This window comes from Pan troglodytes, chromosome 13 (assembly GCF_028858775.2).
Source record: "Pan troglodytes isolate AG18354 chromosome 13, NHGRI_mPanTro3-v2.0_pri, whole genome shotgun sequence".
Lineage (NCBI taxonomy): Eukaryota > Metazoa > Chordata > Mammalia > Primates > Hominidae > Pan > Pan troglodytes.
Genome location: NC_072411.2, coordinates 78,135,074 through 78,148,185, shown reverse-complemented (window position 1 = coordinate 78,148,185; position 13,112 = coordinate 78,135,074). Strand labels below are relative to the sequence as shown.

Genomic DNA, 13,112 nt, shown 5'->3' with positions numbered 1-13,112 from the left:
GAGGACGAACCATTCAAGTTCAACGACATGGCGACGGCAGCTCCGGCGGGAGCAGCGATTTGGCGGGGGAGGGTGAACCATCTGCAGTGGCGCGCCGGTGCATAGGGGAAGGGGGCAGCCGGCCCCTTTCGGCTCCTTAGCGCGGACCCTTGCCCCCCGACCCACTCCACAACCCAGAGCGCTGTCATTCCAGTCCCAGCCCGCTTGGCTCTTTGGCCCCAGCTCCCTCCTAGTTCCTACCCCAATTCCCCAAACCCAGGGAAAACCGCAGCCTCCGGACCCGCGCGTCCCGCTCGAGAACCTACCGTGAAGACCCCGGCTCTGTGGCCTTGTCCTTGCCTGCGCGGCCCCACCCGAAACGCAGGGAGCGCACCAGGCCTTCGGGGCGCAGCCAGCCGCTCCGCGAGAAAGAGCTTTCCGCACAGCGCCGGGACGCGATGCGGTGATTTTGAGCCACCCAAGATAAGACACTAACTTGACCTTAACTTTGTCAGGGCGCCCCTGGTATCTGGAGAACGTGAACAGACACTGTCTGGCAGCTCTCGTAAAAGCTGACTGGGGAAGGGATTCTGAGTCATTTCATTTATTGCCACTACAGTTCTGCAAGAAAGCTTTTCCTCCCTGCCAAACTTTAATTATTTATGCTCTTTTAAGAAACGAAAGAAGAGAAATGCAGGGAAAACACCCAGAGCCAGTTCCTTCCCTGCAGAGCCTTCGGAATGGACTTCTTAAGTCAAGCGACTGGAGAACAAAAATATGGGGAGATCACCTTTGTCTAAGGACAGTGGGGCAGTCGCCTTGCCCTCCCCCACTATCACTGAGGGGGGAATGCAGCTGGGAGAGGCGGGTGAAGGGTGAAGGGGCATCCCCCCACATGAATATTTACAACGATTCCAGATTTCTCTTCCACCCGCCGGCATCCCGGAAGCCTCCTCAGCCCGCCTCCCTGGGGGAGAACCCCCAGGCCTTAAAAGCGTCCCCCCTTCCCCGCCGCCCTCTGAGTTCCCAACTGATTGAATGCCAGATGAAGCTGTTTTTTTCTCGTTTTAAAACCGTTTTCTTGGTCAAGAGGCCCGCTTGGACTGCAGCATTTCAGAGGACACATTTGTCTTTCTGAAGGGAATGTTGAGCACTCAGATTTTAGCGTCCTTTCTCTTCAGCTTTTTTTTTTTTTTTTTTTTTTTAACAAATTTCCTAGTGGTTCCAAATCTCTGCGGGAACCCGGGCTATGGAAGGAGACACCAGAGTCTTTGTATTTGTGTGAAATAGCAAACAGGATAGATTTGGAAAAGACTGCTGAACCAAGAGATATGCTTTTATATTTAGAATAATTTAATTTTCTTTGAGGAGTGATCTCCATGAATATCCCCTCCCCCAACTCATCCCAGGCTAAAGGGAAAGAACACGATGATTTAATGATATATTTTGGAAAGAAACGGCCTCCGTGTTTTCTGTCTTAAGGCCTGGATCTGAGTTCATATGCTTTCCTCCTCCTTTCCCCAGCCTTCCGAGGGCTCAGTGCGGCTTCAGCCTTTGTTCAGTTGTTTTTGAGGAGGCAAACCTCTGAATGCAGACTCAGACTTGGAGATCCTGCTCTGGGTACCATCGCCTCTATGTGCCCAGCCAGGTGGAGAATCCTTTTGAGCCATAGGGCCTTGGCAGCTCTTGCTTCTTTCTCTCCTATTGAATATATATACATATAGGTATATATAGTTGTGTGTGTGTATACAATTAAAGAACAATTAAAAATTTCAATTATACACCAAATTTGCTTCTGGGAAGGGGAGTTGAAATGTTGAATATTCAGTGTTAGTGATTTAGTGGTTTTGCTAATTCTTCCTCTAGCTAAAAGCTAGTTTCCACCTCCACCAGCTAGGAGCTGGGGTTTGCAAGAAAATGAGTAGCAAGCAGGCCCTGACTTTCCTGGACTAAGCTAGAGGTTCAGATGGACTAGGGAGTTTTGAGGCCCCATTTCCCAAGGGAGTCTGCTGGGTGCCTGGTAAACCTGCTGGTATCAAGGATTTAGCAGGACATAGCCGGTTCCAGAGAAGTCAGACCAAAACTCGGTGGAGACAGATGTTTTGTTTTGACATCTGAAGAACCTCAAATCTTTACAGACCCCGAATACCAGCAAGCTTTAAAATTTGAGAATTTAGGCTAAGTGTGGAAGTCCCAGCTTGCAACAAACTGAGAGTCCCCTTAATGTGTGAGACACACTCAGATCTGCCATGGTCCTTCCCTTTTGGATATTCCAAACATATTTGGTTCGTAGGCTTTTACACACCATTTCCTGACTGCCTCGGAAGCCATTTTCTCATTTAACGAACAGTCAACACCCGCGGTGAAACAACAACCAGAAAAGAAAAATGAATTTGGTGGCCTGAAAAACATTAAGGTGGAATCCAAAACATTTTGAAAAATTGACTTCAGCCCCTTGACAGCTTGGCTCAGACCTGGATATTTATTTTCACTCAAAACATTTGTATATATTGTGTCTGATATATACAAGCTACTGTTTTTGACAAAATCAAAACAAAACATGCATGATAACTATTAGATAGCCTAGAAAATGAAATTAGTTTAAATATCAACTGAAGTCAGTTGGGCTAAGGCTCAGGGCTCTCTGTGAGGGGCCCACTCCAGGTTTAGGGCCAGGTCCTCCACTGAAAAGAAATCACTGGACTTTGGGAAGGAATCCTGAATCCTTGAGTTGTTGTGCATCGTGCTAGGAATTGCAAAGGAGGAGTGCTACATGTCAGAAGGAGAGGGAGAAGAGGCAGGGATAGTGGAATGAGCTGGCAGGGGGAGGCTTGGTTCACTGAGATTAAGGCGGGACACTCCAGTACACCCAGAACAACTCCACCTGGCATTTGGGAACCCCTGCCTCCATGAGGCAAGGCTGGCAGGGCCCAGGGCCTTAAAGTCTCCACTGGGACAGGCCAGACATGCCTCAGAAGGGGCACAGTAGCTGAGCCTCTGGTAGAGTTGGCAGATGGTAGAGACGGTGAGAGGAACTTCTGGTCCTCTTTGCTTTGTCAAGAGCAGCTAGCAGGGCAGAGAATCTAAGAGACTTCCTTCCCCTCCCCTTGACTCTTGAGAAGGCCTATCCTTATGGGGTTCCATTAAGGTAATTGAAGAAAGAAAGATGCACCAACACCTTTACTCACCTCAACTGGAAAGCCATATTTACAGTTGGAGTGCAGTACCCCTCCTCCTCTTATTCACTCCCTTCTCCTCCCCTGGATATTTTTCCCTCCTCCCTGTGCAACAGAGCTTCAAAGCAGACCAACAGCTCCTTTCACCAGAGCTAGGCTCTGGGGATCCAGTTACAGGGTTCATAGGCCTGGCCTAGGCATGTTTGAGAAGGTGGGAGTAGGGCAATGTTTGCCAGTCTTGTCTGGAGATGGCACTTGTCTGGAGCCCCAGTCTCTCTCATCCCATCTCAGGAAACGAAGGTTCCACCGTATTCTACCCAGCTGGAAATAGGCCATCCTATTTCGCATTTCTCATTTCGAGATATCTCCAAGTTTACCCCACTACCCAGCCCCTCCCCTTCCCTCCCTTTTCCTCCCAAAGTCTGCAGATCTAGTGTGGCTTTTGTCCTCTCAAATCAGCCAGAGCAGACAGGAGGGTGGAGGGTGGATGGTGCCCTTTCCTTTCTCCAGAGTGAAGATCCTGGCCTTGCCACAAAGGGCTTCTGCTGCAGAGACCTAATTGTACCCACAGTCCTTTCCATTCCCTCAGGAGGCCTTCCACTCTGAGCCCTAACTAGGCGACTGCTATACGCTGAAGGGGCTGGAGAGAGGGGGAAAGGGAGAACGAATTGGGTGGAAACAGAAAAATCCAGGTACCAGGGAGCAAGAATGAGCGGTGGGTGCAAATGCCCCAGCCAGGAGCAAGGAGAGTTGGCCTCAGTCCCCCAACGTGGAAGCCTTAAGGCCAGCCAGAGTTGCACTGGTACTTCCGCACGTTTCTCACGGGCTTCTCAGGGACTGAGGAAAGCAAGGAGGCCCAGCTGGCCTGGTCTGTAAATCTCTTGGTGGCTTCTGGGACCAGCAGAGAAGGAACCGAAGGAAAAGCCTTAGCCTTAGCCCCAGATCCCCCTCCCCAAACAAGGCCTCTGTCCAAAAGGGCAGATCCAACCCGGCCCTGGCCACGCGCGCGGCTAGTAGAGCGCCAGCGCCTGCTCCCGAAGCACCACGCGCTTCTTCTTCATACGCCTGTTCTGGAACCAGATTTTGACTTGCTGGTCGCTGAGGTTCAGCCTATTGGACAATTCCTTGCGTTTCTGCCTGTTGATGAATTCGTTGACGAGGAATTCGTTCTCCAACTCCGCAATCTGCTGCTTCGTGTAGGGTTTCCGCTTCTTGCGGGCCCTCCCCGGGGCCGCCCCCCACGGCAGGCCTGCAACACAGCCCCAACCCACGTCAACCCAGCCCGTACTCTGTCTATTGCCCGCCCCCAGGCTGTTCACCTCCCCTTACACTCTCCCTTGAACCCCACCTCCCATCCCGGCCCAAACCGGCCCGGGGAGCATGGGCACCGTTTACCGTCGGGCAGTGAAGGTCGCAGGCAAGAGGCAACGCCCGCCGCCTGCACTGTCATGTTCAAGTTGAGCGGGCCCTTGGTGTCGTCCTTGAAGCCAGGGGCGCAGGGAGCCCCCTGGAGCAGGGTCGTGGAGCCCGGCGTGGCACGACCCACACCAGCGTAGTCATACTTGGCCGCTTTGAGAGCAGCCACTGCAGGAGCCAGGCTAGACTCGGGGGCGAAGGACGGCCGGGTACGACCGCGCTCCTCTGGCCCAGCGGCCGCTTCGGGCGCATAGAACTTAGCCTGCTCTTCGGGTCCGTCCTTGGCTGTTGGGGGCTGCAGGCCGAGAGGCCCGGAGCCAGCCAGGTAGGGCTGCGTGAAGCCGCCGAAGGCAGTGGCGCCCGCAGGCTGCGCGGGGGCGCAGGAGGCGGGCGTGGTGGCCCAGGGCAGCGCGCCGCGCGGGTAGGAGATAGGGGGAAGTGCGGCCAGCTGGCCGCCATTCGGCCGCAGGTTGGAGAAGTAGAAAGAGTCTGGCGACTGCAGATTCAGAAGCGAGCCCACATAGCCCGCTCTGTAGAGACTGCGCTCACACATCTCCAACAAAGGGCTTCGGCTGCGCTCGCAACAGTATTTAGTTACAACCGGGAATAAGAGGACAGGCTCAGACGATTGGACGAAACTTTGCCTGCAGGTTCTTCAAAGCCGGTCATTTCAGCACCGCCTACATCCCCCCGACCCGTTTTCCCCCCCTTCAGAGTATTATGATAACACCCGCAATGTTCGATGGCGAAGGACGAGGCTGCCAGCAGAGCCAAATCATGTTGAGCGAAGACTAACTGTCTGCGGGTTTCCAGGCCCGGCTTCAGCAGCTGGGGACATCGGGCAAGAGGGTGACTCTGCCCAAGTGTCCCCTGGGACTCTTCTTGGTCGTGATTGGCTTTGCGATTCGTTTTCCGCAGGCTTTCTGGGCCCGGCTTGCTTCTACCGGCTTTAAGTTGCAGCGGAGGCATTTTCCATTAACCGGCGCCTCTCGACTTATCCGGAGAGGGCGCGGTCCGGCGGCACCAGGAGCTCTGTCCCTTGGCCTGAGCAATGTCACTTTTACCCCAATCACTCCCACAGAGAGGGTTTCTCCAGAGACCTCTGCCCGAGGATCTGGCAGCAAAGACCCATTCGCTACTTGAGCCCTCAGTCCCAGGCCGCAGACACAAAAAGGGCATCGCAAACTACCCAATTTTGGGATCCAGGAAGGAGGCCACACTATTTCTGGTTTGTGTCCCCATGGCTAAGAACTCTGATCATAGGGAAATTGCCATAAAGGTCCATGGAGAATGTCCGCCAGGGAACCCATCAGCTCGATCCACCAATCGTGGCCAAAGGCTACATTCCTTTTATCTTCAGGAGTCCCCTCCAGGACTACACACTGCAAACCAGAACTCCGAGGTGTCCCCATCCACCAAGTGGAGGGCAAAGCAGGACGAACTCCCCCGACTGGGTGTGGAAAGGTGTGGAAAGGCAGAAGAGCCAGAGCCACCTGGCCGGGGAACAGCGGGCGTTCGGAGGCAGCTGGCTAGCAGAGTTCCTTGCCTCAGCGCCCCCAGGGGTGCCGGGGATAGGGAGTTCACGGGTCTGACAAACAGGGAAGTGGGAAAGGCAGCAGTTCTTAGCCGGGAGCGGTGTGCTCAGACCCCGCAGCTGGCCCTCTTGCCTAGTCCGGCCAGAGGACTAGGGGTCCTCCCCTCCTGCCTCTGATCCCAAGACCCTGGGAGACCCCGTGACCGGCGCCAGTCTCAGCCTGCAGCAGGACCCTCGGTCTCCGAGCCAAGCTGGAATTGGTTAGATCGCGGGCTCCCGCACTGAGACCACACAGGCGCCGCCGGAGGGCAAGACTGACCGCCGCGCTGCCACTTTATTGTGTGAGTTATGGCGACCAATTGGGTGGCTCTGGGGAACGCAATCGGCCTCTTCCTCCTGCTCTGGTTGGGGGGAGAGAGGGAGTGAGGACGTGGGGGTGGGGACGTCTGGGGCTCCTCTGGCTCTGCCAGAGAGTTTCCTTAGGAGCCCAGGCATAGAGACTCACTCGCTCTCGTCCTGTCTTGGGAGGTGGGGGCAAGCACAAACTGCAATCCCAGTTCCTAGATACTTAAGGGAATACAAGCCTCAGATCCCTAAGAGCTCTTATTTTGGGGAACCCATCCTATTTTCGAGGAGCTGCAGCTTCGTTACTCCCGAAAGCTCCAGCTCCAGGGGTCCCTGCAGTCTCTCCTCACGTTTCAGTGCACGACGATTCCTCGTTATTTCCAAGCCGAGGGGTGTCTCTTTCGGACCTTTAGGCAGCCCTACAACAGCTGTTTGCGCCTCAGGACTAAAGGCATAAAAGAACTAAGTGAAAAACAGGAAAAACAAGAACAACTAGGTTCCCTCCATTGCTCCTTGGGCAGTCTTCCCACTTCATCCCCCGGGTTTATGACTTTCGAGGTCTGGCAGGCAAAGTCTTATGCGAGCTGGGGACCCGGATCGAGGGAGGGTCGGGGTGGAAAGTAGTGGCGGGAGGTGGCTTGGCTGGTGATTGAGAAAATGGAACAGGATTTGGCTGAGGAGCGAATAGAGAGCTCTGCCAATGCCGCCCAACGCCCAGGAGATGGCGAGCGCGCTCCATGCCTATCGGGGCGCAGCCGCACGGTCAAGATCAACAGTGAAGGGCGGTGCGGCCGCCCTGGGGTCGCCAGCCCGCGCGGTCACAGCCCGCTTTCAGACGCAGCCTAGCGCCTCCGAAAGCCGGAGATCTTGGCGGCAAGGCCGCCCCTGACAGCGGAGCCAGAGGGACCCAGGGGGCTGCCAGAGGCGGGGAAGCACTGCAGTCGCCCCTTTGTCTGACCGTGGGTCCCGGCTCCAGTGCTTCCTTCGCCTCTTGAATCACGCGACACGGGGACCTCGTTCCCCCACCCGCGGCGCTAAAAACCTGCCGGGTTTCTGAGGAGCTCTCCTGCCGCCTGTCTCCAACCGAAGGAAAGGCCTCTCTCCAAGCCACCTTAGCCTTCCGGGCTCCCCGAGGGCCTCCCTCCCAGTGCCTGGGCCACTTACCAGTTCCTCTCCTCCCTCTGCAATTTGGAATATAAAGGGAATGCATATGAATAACAAAGCCTTCTTCGTTATTGATTTAGCCCTCAATCCAAATTCCTCCAGAGAGCGTTTGAGCACAGTTTTAAGCTTCAGCAAACCTACCATTTCTCCAAGGCGGGGGGAGGGGGGGAAGTGACATGCAAACTAGAGATGAAAGGAAAACCTCGAGGCAATCTCCCCTACCCACGATGGGAAACCCGAGAAATAGACACGGGAAATGGAGTGAAACTCCGGAGTGTGGGACTCACAAAAAATGGAGGGGAAGTTGGCGATGAGGAGAAAGGAAAAATGGTGCCCGTTTCTGATGAAAACACATCTTTTGAGAAAAACCACAAAAACGGTAACGACCCTTCCCGAAGTGTAAGGTGGGGGATGGTGTGGCCCCTTGTACACGGGTTATTTCTTCTGCAGAGATTGAATCGCGATCATATCTCTCTGTTTCTCTGTCTCTGTCCCTCCCCCTCAAAAACGAAGTTAGCTGTCCACGGTCGGCAGTAAGATTTGAAAGAAATCAAGCTGGGACAGGGAAAACGAAAGTAGCTCCAAGTCTTAGCTCTCTGCGTTTTCTCTCTCAAAGTCATGAGGGAGCCCTCCCACCAGGAGAGTTTGCACACTAAGTGAGGTTTTAAATATCACTATGTAACTTACACACGAAAACGTTAGCAACCACTGAGTTGATTGTGTGGGGAGCTAACCATGAGGAGTCATCCAGTTCCTCACCGGCCATTTCCCTGAGTGGCAAAAAGGCCTCAAACAGAAAATTCTAGTGCCTAAAAATTGCGTCTGAAAGTTTAGGTTTTATGTTTTCAGTTGTCAACTGCTCTGTGCAGACTGCCCGGAGAAGGCGATATGGGATAAGCTTGAAATGTTTCTTTTTCGATTGCCAAATATGGGTATGTCTTTCTAATTTCAAGACCTTCCTAGTCCAGATGTTTATAATGGTCTTTCTAGGTTGAAAATTTTCAAGTGAGTAAGTTTTTCTATGCACAGGCATACAAATACATATGGATTAAAAAATAAATAGAACTATATAAATAAATTGACAATACTGAAAGGAAAGTAAAATTTTATTGTCTTTTGAGCTGGCCTGGTATAAAATAAAATATCATTTAAAACACTGTAAATGATATCCTCATTTTAAAACATCACTACTTATGTTAAAGTCATGGGCAAAAGGGAGGGAGGGGGCCAAAAGTGGAGAGCATGAAGGTTCCAGAAACCAGAATTAGTGTTGAGTTTCCTTCATCTATAGAGAACATAATTGTGTTCAAGATACCAAGATTTTGTAATAAATACGAATCGTTTCAAGAAGAAACACAAACTTGAAAAAATAAAACAAATGTATAAGGACTCAGAAGAAACAAAAGAGTTCTGTTTATTGGCATCTCCCTAGGAGTAAAAAGTGATTTTTAAATGTCTGAAGCACTGCCCATGTATCCCAGCTCACAGACATTGCATTTACAAAAATAATCTCTCAATTGTATAAATATGCAGCACTTTAAAAGTAATTATTTATCATCACTTTCAGAAACATCATTATTTTTCTTCTTGGACCTTGGAACTTCACATTTTTCATATTTGTTAGATGCTTTACAGCTCCATGCGAGGCCCCCTTGTTTAGACAGTCAAGTTCTTCATTGGGTTCTGTATGTAAGTTCCCACCCATGGCCACATTGATTCAGCCTCTTTTTGAGGATTGAGGAGATGACCACAATCCCAGACCCATAGATCCAAGGCCAAGAAAAGGAGGTGCATTTATGCCATCCGCGGGTCACTCTACTGATTGCAGCCATTTAAATGTCTGCATTGAGAGCTCAAGAAATGAAGGCATCCACGATCCATGAGGACACATGAGTTTCAAATTAAAGATTATGAAAACACAAACCTACAAAGTGTTAAAAACAAACAATTAAAACAGCAAGTGAAACACCCAAAGTTGGAAAGATTGTCTTCATTTCAATATTGATACAAACCCTATTTAATAAGGTGGCCACTTTTAAAGCCATCACAGTACCTTCAGCCTCCTGTTTTTAGACTTTCCTGGTGACCCCAGAGCAGTGCCTGCCTTTCCACTTGCCTCAGGGCAACTGCTGAGAGCTAATGATTCAATTACCTAATTACAGGATATGAACGACTGAAAACCATTCTGTCCTAAAGGATTATGAAGATAATCAGTGCTGGGAACGAACAAATAAAGTAATTTTTTAAAAAAACCCTTAAATCAGAATGGCACTTCTGAAGTTCATTGGGGGCGGATTATTAAAAAATACTTCAAGTCCCTTTATACTGGCCTGGAGGGAGAAACAAAACATTAAAAACAGATATTTTTAAAACCCTAGGCAAGAACAAAACCAATAATAAACAAGTAAAAATCAGAACTACAAAGTCAGGTTGGGCAGCAGAAGGTTTTAGAGCCAGATCAGGGGAAGAGAGAAAAACAATTCACAAAATTTGCCACCATTGGCAGGGGGTGGGGGGAATTAAATACATATTCAAGTCTTTCCAAAGGCCTTTTGGAGACAACCGAATGGCTTCTAAGCTGTCTGTGGCCAACCTGGACCACATCAGGAGACAGTATCTTTGAGCTTGGAGACAATTTTCTTGTCCTTCACTCTTCGGTTCTGAAACCAAATGGTCACTTGTCTCTCAGATAGGTTCGTAGCAGCCGAGATACGCCGCCGCTTGTCCTTGTTAATGAACTTGTTAATGGCATACTCGTTCTCCAGTTCTTTGAGCTGCAGTTTGGTGTAAGGCACTCTCTTCTTCCTCCCTCTTCGGTAGACGCACATGTCCGGCTGATTTAGAGCCACATCCCCTGATACAAACAAAAGCACAAGAAAAATTAGGCTGGGATATTTGGAGCACCTAGCTGAGGACTGTGTGTGTGTGTGTGTGTGTGTGTGTGTGTTTGCAGGGGTGCAGGAAATTTTTTAAAAATGCCATGCTGTTTGGTCTTTATTATGTACATAGACATAACACTTACCTGTTATTAAAGAAGGATTATTTGCACTTAACAACAATGGTTAATTTGATTGATTATCATAGTTTCTCAAACCGGCATCTTAACAAGCTTGCAATTTTATGGTGTGGTTATTGGGCACGTTCATGAGGACAGTTTCTGCAAATGTCGGTTGTATAAAAACAAACTTACATACATAGACACATACCAACTCAGGTCTTTTGCTCAAATTTTGATTTCCCGCGTTCCTATGTTAGGAGTTCGTGGGCTTGATCTAACAAGCCTTAGTAGTCATCTTGGGGCAGTGATGTCTTTGAAAATGGGGGGACCCAACTCTGTCAGGTTTCTTAGGAAAAAGGTCTCTTTAGGAGAAAAGGGAGAGGCCCAAGGAAAGGGCACGCAGAGACTCTCAACTTTAGGAGAAAAACGTGTCTGCGCTGCACACAGGAAAGAAAGGGCAGTGACGGAGGCAGTTGAAATCAGAGGAGGAATTTACAGATTTCACACGAACTGGACAAATTTCCACTGGGTTAACCCTGGTCAGGTGTGGAGCACAGGCACAACTCCCACTCCCAAGTAGGAGCGCATACTCTTAGTCCTTTCTTTTCTCCTTCTCTCTCCCCCTCCCTCGTGTCGGTCCCTTTTCTCCATCGCCCCTACCTGGAAAGGACGATTTCCAAAAGTGGGACCCCTGTGGCTGGTCCTTGGTGCAGTACACCTGGCTGTTCCACCCGTTAGCCAGCGTCCAGGACTGGTACCCCTCCATGGAGATGTAGGCCTCGTGCCGAGGCTCCCCGGAGCCGAAAGTGGACACCATGTCGATATAGCCGGGCACGTGCTGGTAAGGGCTCGTATAGCCCTGGTAGAAGGATACCTCCTTGGCTCGCGCTGGCACCTCGTTGGTCGGCACGCTGCTGCTCGCCAGGCCTGACACGTCCATGTACTTCTCCACGGGAAAGCCTCCCAGCGAGGCGTGCGGCGATGACTTGAGCGCATTCTGCTGTAAGCCCACGCCGTGCGACATACGGCAGCTGTAGTAGCCGTTGCCGAAGTGGTAGCCGTAGCCCAGCGCTGGAGCGCTCGGGGGCGCTGCAGCGGCCGCTGCAGGCGTGGGTGCTGGGCACTCTTTGGCTAGGGGAGCCTCCGGGCGCGCCGCCACAACGGCAGAAGAGGACGACGACGAGGAAGAGCCCGTGCGCTCAGAGGTCCCGGGGTACGCAAAGCCGGAGGCTGCCGCTGCCGCCGCCGCAGCCGCCGCCGCCGCCGCCGCCGCCCGCCCCGAATGCGTCCCGGCGAACACAGGCGCGGAGAGAAAGCCGCGGCACTGGCCTGACGCCGCCGCCGCCGCCACCGAGGAGGAGGAGGAAGAGGCCGGGGCGCCACCGGCGCCCCCGCCGTCTGCCCGCAGCCCGTCCATGTCCCAGCTCCCGGCGCGGCTCATGGCCCGGCCTGGCCCGGCCCCGGCCCTGGCCCTGGCCCCGCGCAGGACACCATGGCGCGGCGCGCCTCCTCCCTCCTCTCCTTTCTCTCTGGTTCGCTCGCTCCCGCCCTCTTCCTCTAGCCCTCTCTCCCTCTGTGAGCCTCCCGCCTCCGGCCCGCCCGCCCTCCAACAGGTTAGCTCATCGCGGGACGTTTATAAAAACGAAGTTCAGGTTGGGAGGGGGCCTGGGCCGGTCTGGGGGCCGCCTCCCGCCCCGAGGGCGCCCGCCGGGGGCGTGCCATTGGCTGCGCGCGGCCACGTGGGGGTAGGGACGCGGGGGAGCCTGGCTCCCGGCCCAGGCCTGGCTGGACCCACCCACTCCGGCCCCCACCCCTCTCCTGCCCCTTGCAGGGTCCACCTCCCATTCCCGCCGTCCCCCCCGACCCAGGCGTACGCGCTGCAGCCACCCCCACGAGTTGAGTGCGCGACGGCCCATCCCAGGCCCTGTCTGCGACTGAGGCGGGCGCCAAGGCCTGCGCCTTGTCTCGGCAACCGCTGTTTTTGCCACCTCTCCTCGGCTCCCCGAGTTGCACAGCAAAATGAAGACGAAGGACAGAGACGATCAGAATGATGTGAAAACAGGCCCATTTTTATCCTGTTGCTGAATCCCTCAGTTAGTCGACTTCTAGACCCTAAATCCGAGTGAGCTAATTTGCCCTACCTTGTGCACTGGTACCCGGCAAAGGCATTTCACACAGGTAAGAGGCATTGGAGCAGACCCTTCCTATACACACACGCTGTCCGTTCGGAAAATGCCCACGAAGCGCCCTTGGGGCTGGCGGCAGAGACTTAAACAGATGAAAGACAGGCATCCGCGCAGTGAGCCTGACAATCTGTCCCAGAAAGAAAAGTCCATGGATGCCTACTCAACGCTATTCGCCTCTACTCTTGGGCCAGCCGGGAGTCGCTTCCGACCTGGGCCTCTCAGCTCCAGCGGGTCCTTCTTCGACCCGCAGAAAGACCCTGAGAACGGCGCCGGGGGAGAAAGCCACTCAGCCTCCCACCGTGAAACTTCTGTGT

At 52.8% G+C, this 13,112-nt stretch overlaps 2 protein-coding genes across 2 annotated transcripts; both read right to left on the bottom strand.

The window, feature by feature from the left end:
* Positions 1 to 1,308: 1,308 nt before the first annotated feature.
* On the bottom strand, positions 1,309 to 5,205 carry HOXD12 (homeobox D12). Its single transcript, XM_515926.7, has 2 exons — positions 4,551 to 5,205; positions 1,309 to 4,404 (listed from the first exon to the last, which is right to left on the bottom strand). The coding sequence occupies exons 1-2, from the start codon at positions 5,122 to 5,124 to the stop codon at positions 4,166 to 4,168; spliced, it is 813 nt and encodes a 270-aa protein (XP_515926.1). The 5' UTR covers positions 5,125 to 5,205; the 3' UTR covers positions 1,309 to 4,165.
* Positions 5,206 to 8,746: 3,541 nt separating this feature from the next.
* HOXD13 (homeobox D13) lies at positions 8,747 to 12,223 on the bottom strand. Its single transcript, XM_525967.6, has 2 exons — positions 11,273 to 12,223; positions 8,747 to 10,468 (listed from the first exon to the last, which is right to left on the bottom strand). The coding sequence occupies exons 1-2, from the start codon at positions 12,051 to 12,053 to the stop codon at positions 10,218 to 10,220; spliced, it is 1,032 nt and encodes a 343-aa protein (XP_525967.4). The 5' UTR covers positions 12,054 to 12,223; the 3' UTR covers positions 8,747 to 10,217.
* Between the last annotated feature and the right edge of the window lie 889 nt (positions 12,224 to 13,112).

Bases quoted from the DNA above. Each gene is read 5' to 3' on its own strand.
- HOXD12 (XM_515926.7), bottom strand. From the start codon at position 5,124: ATGTGTGAGCGCAGTCTCTACAGAGCGGGCTATGTGGGCTCGCTTCTG. The intron at 4,405-4,550 runs GTAAACGGTGCC...GCTGTGTTGCAG, and splicing joins GCGACCTTCACTGCCCGACG to GCCTGCCGTGGGGGGCGGCC.
- HOXD13 (XM_525967.6), bottom strand. From the start codon at position 12,053: ATGAGCCGCGCCGGGAGCTGGGACATGGACGGGCTGCGGGCAGACGGC. The intron at 10,469-11,272 runs GTAGGGGCGATG...TGTTTGTATCAG, and splicing joins TTGGAAATCGTCCTTTCCAG to GGGATGTGGCTCTAAATCAG.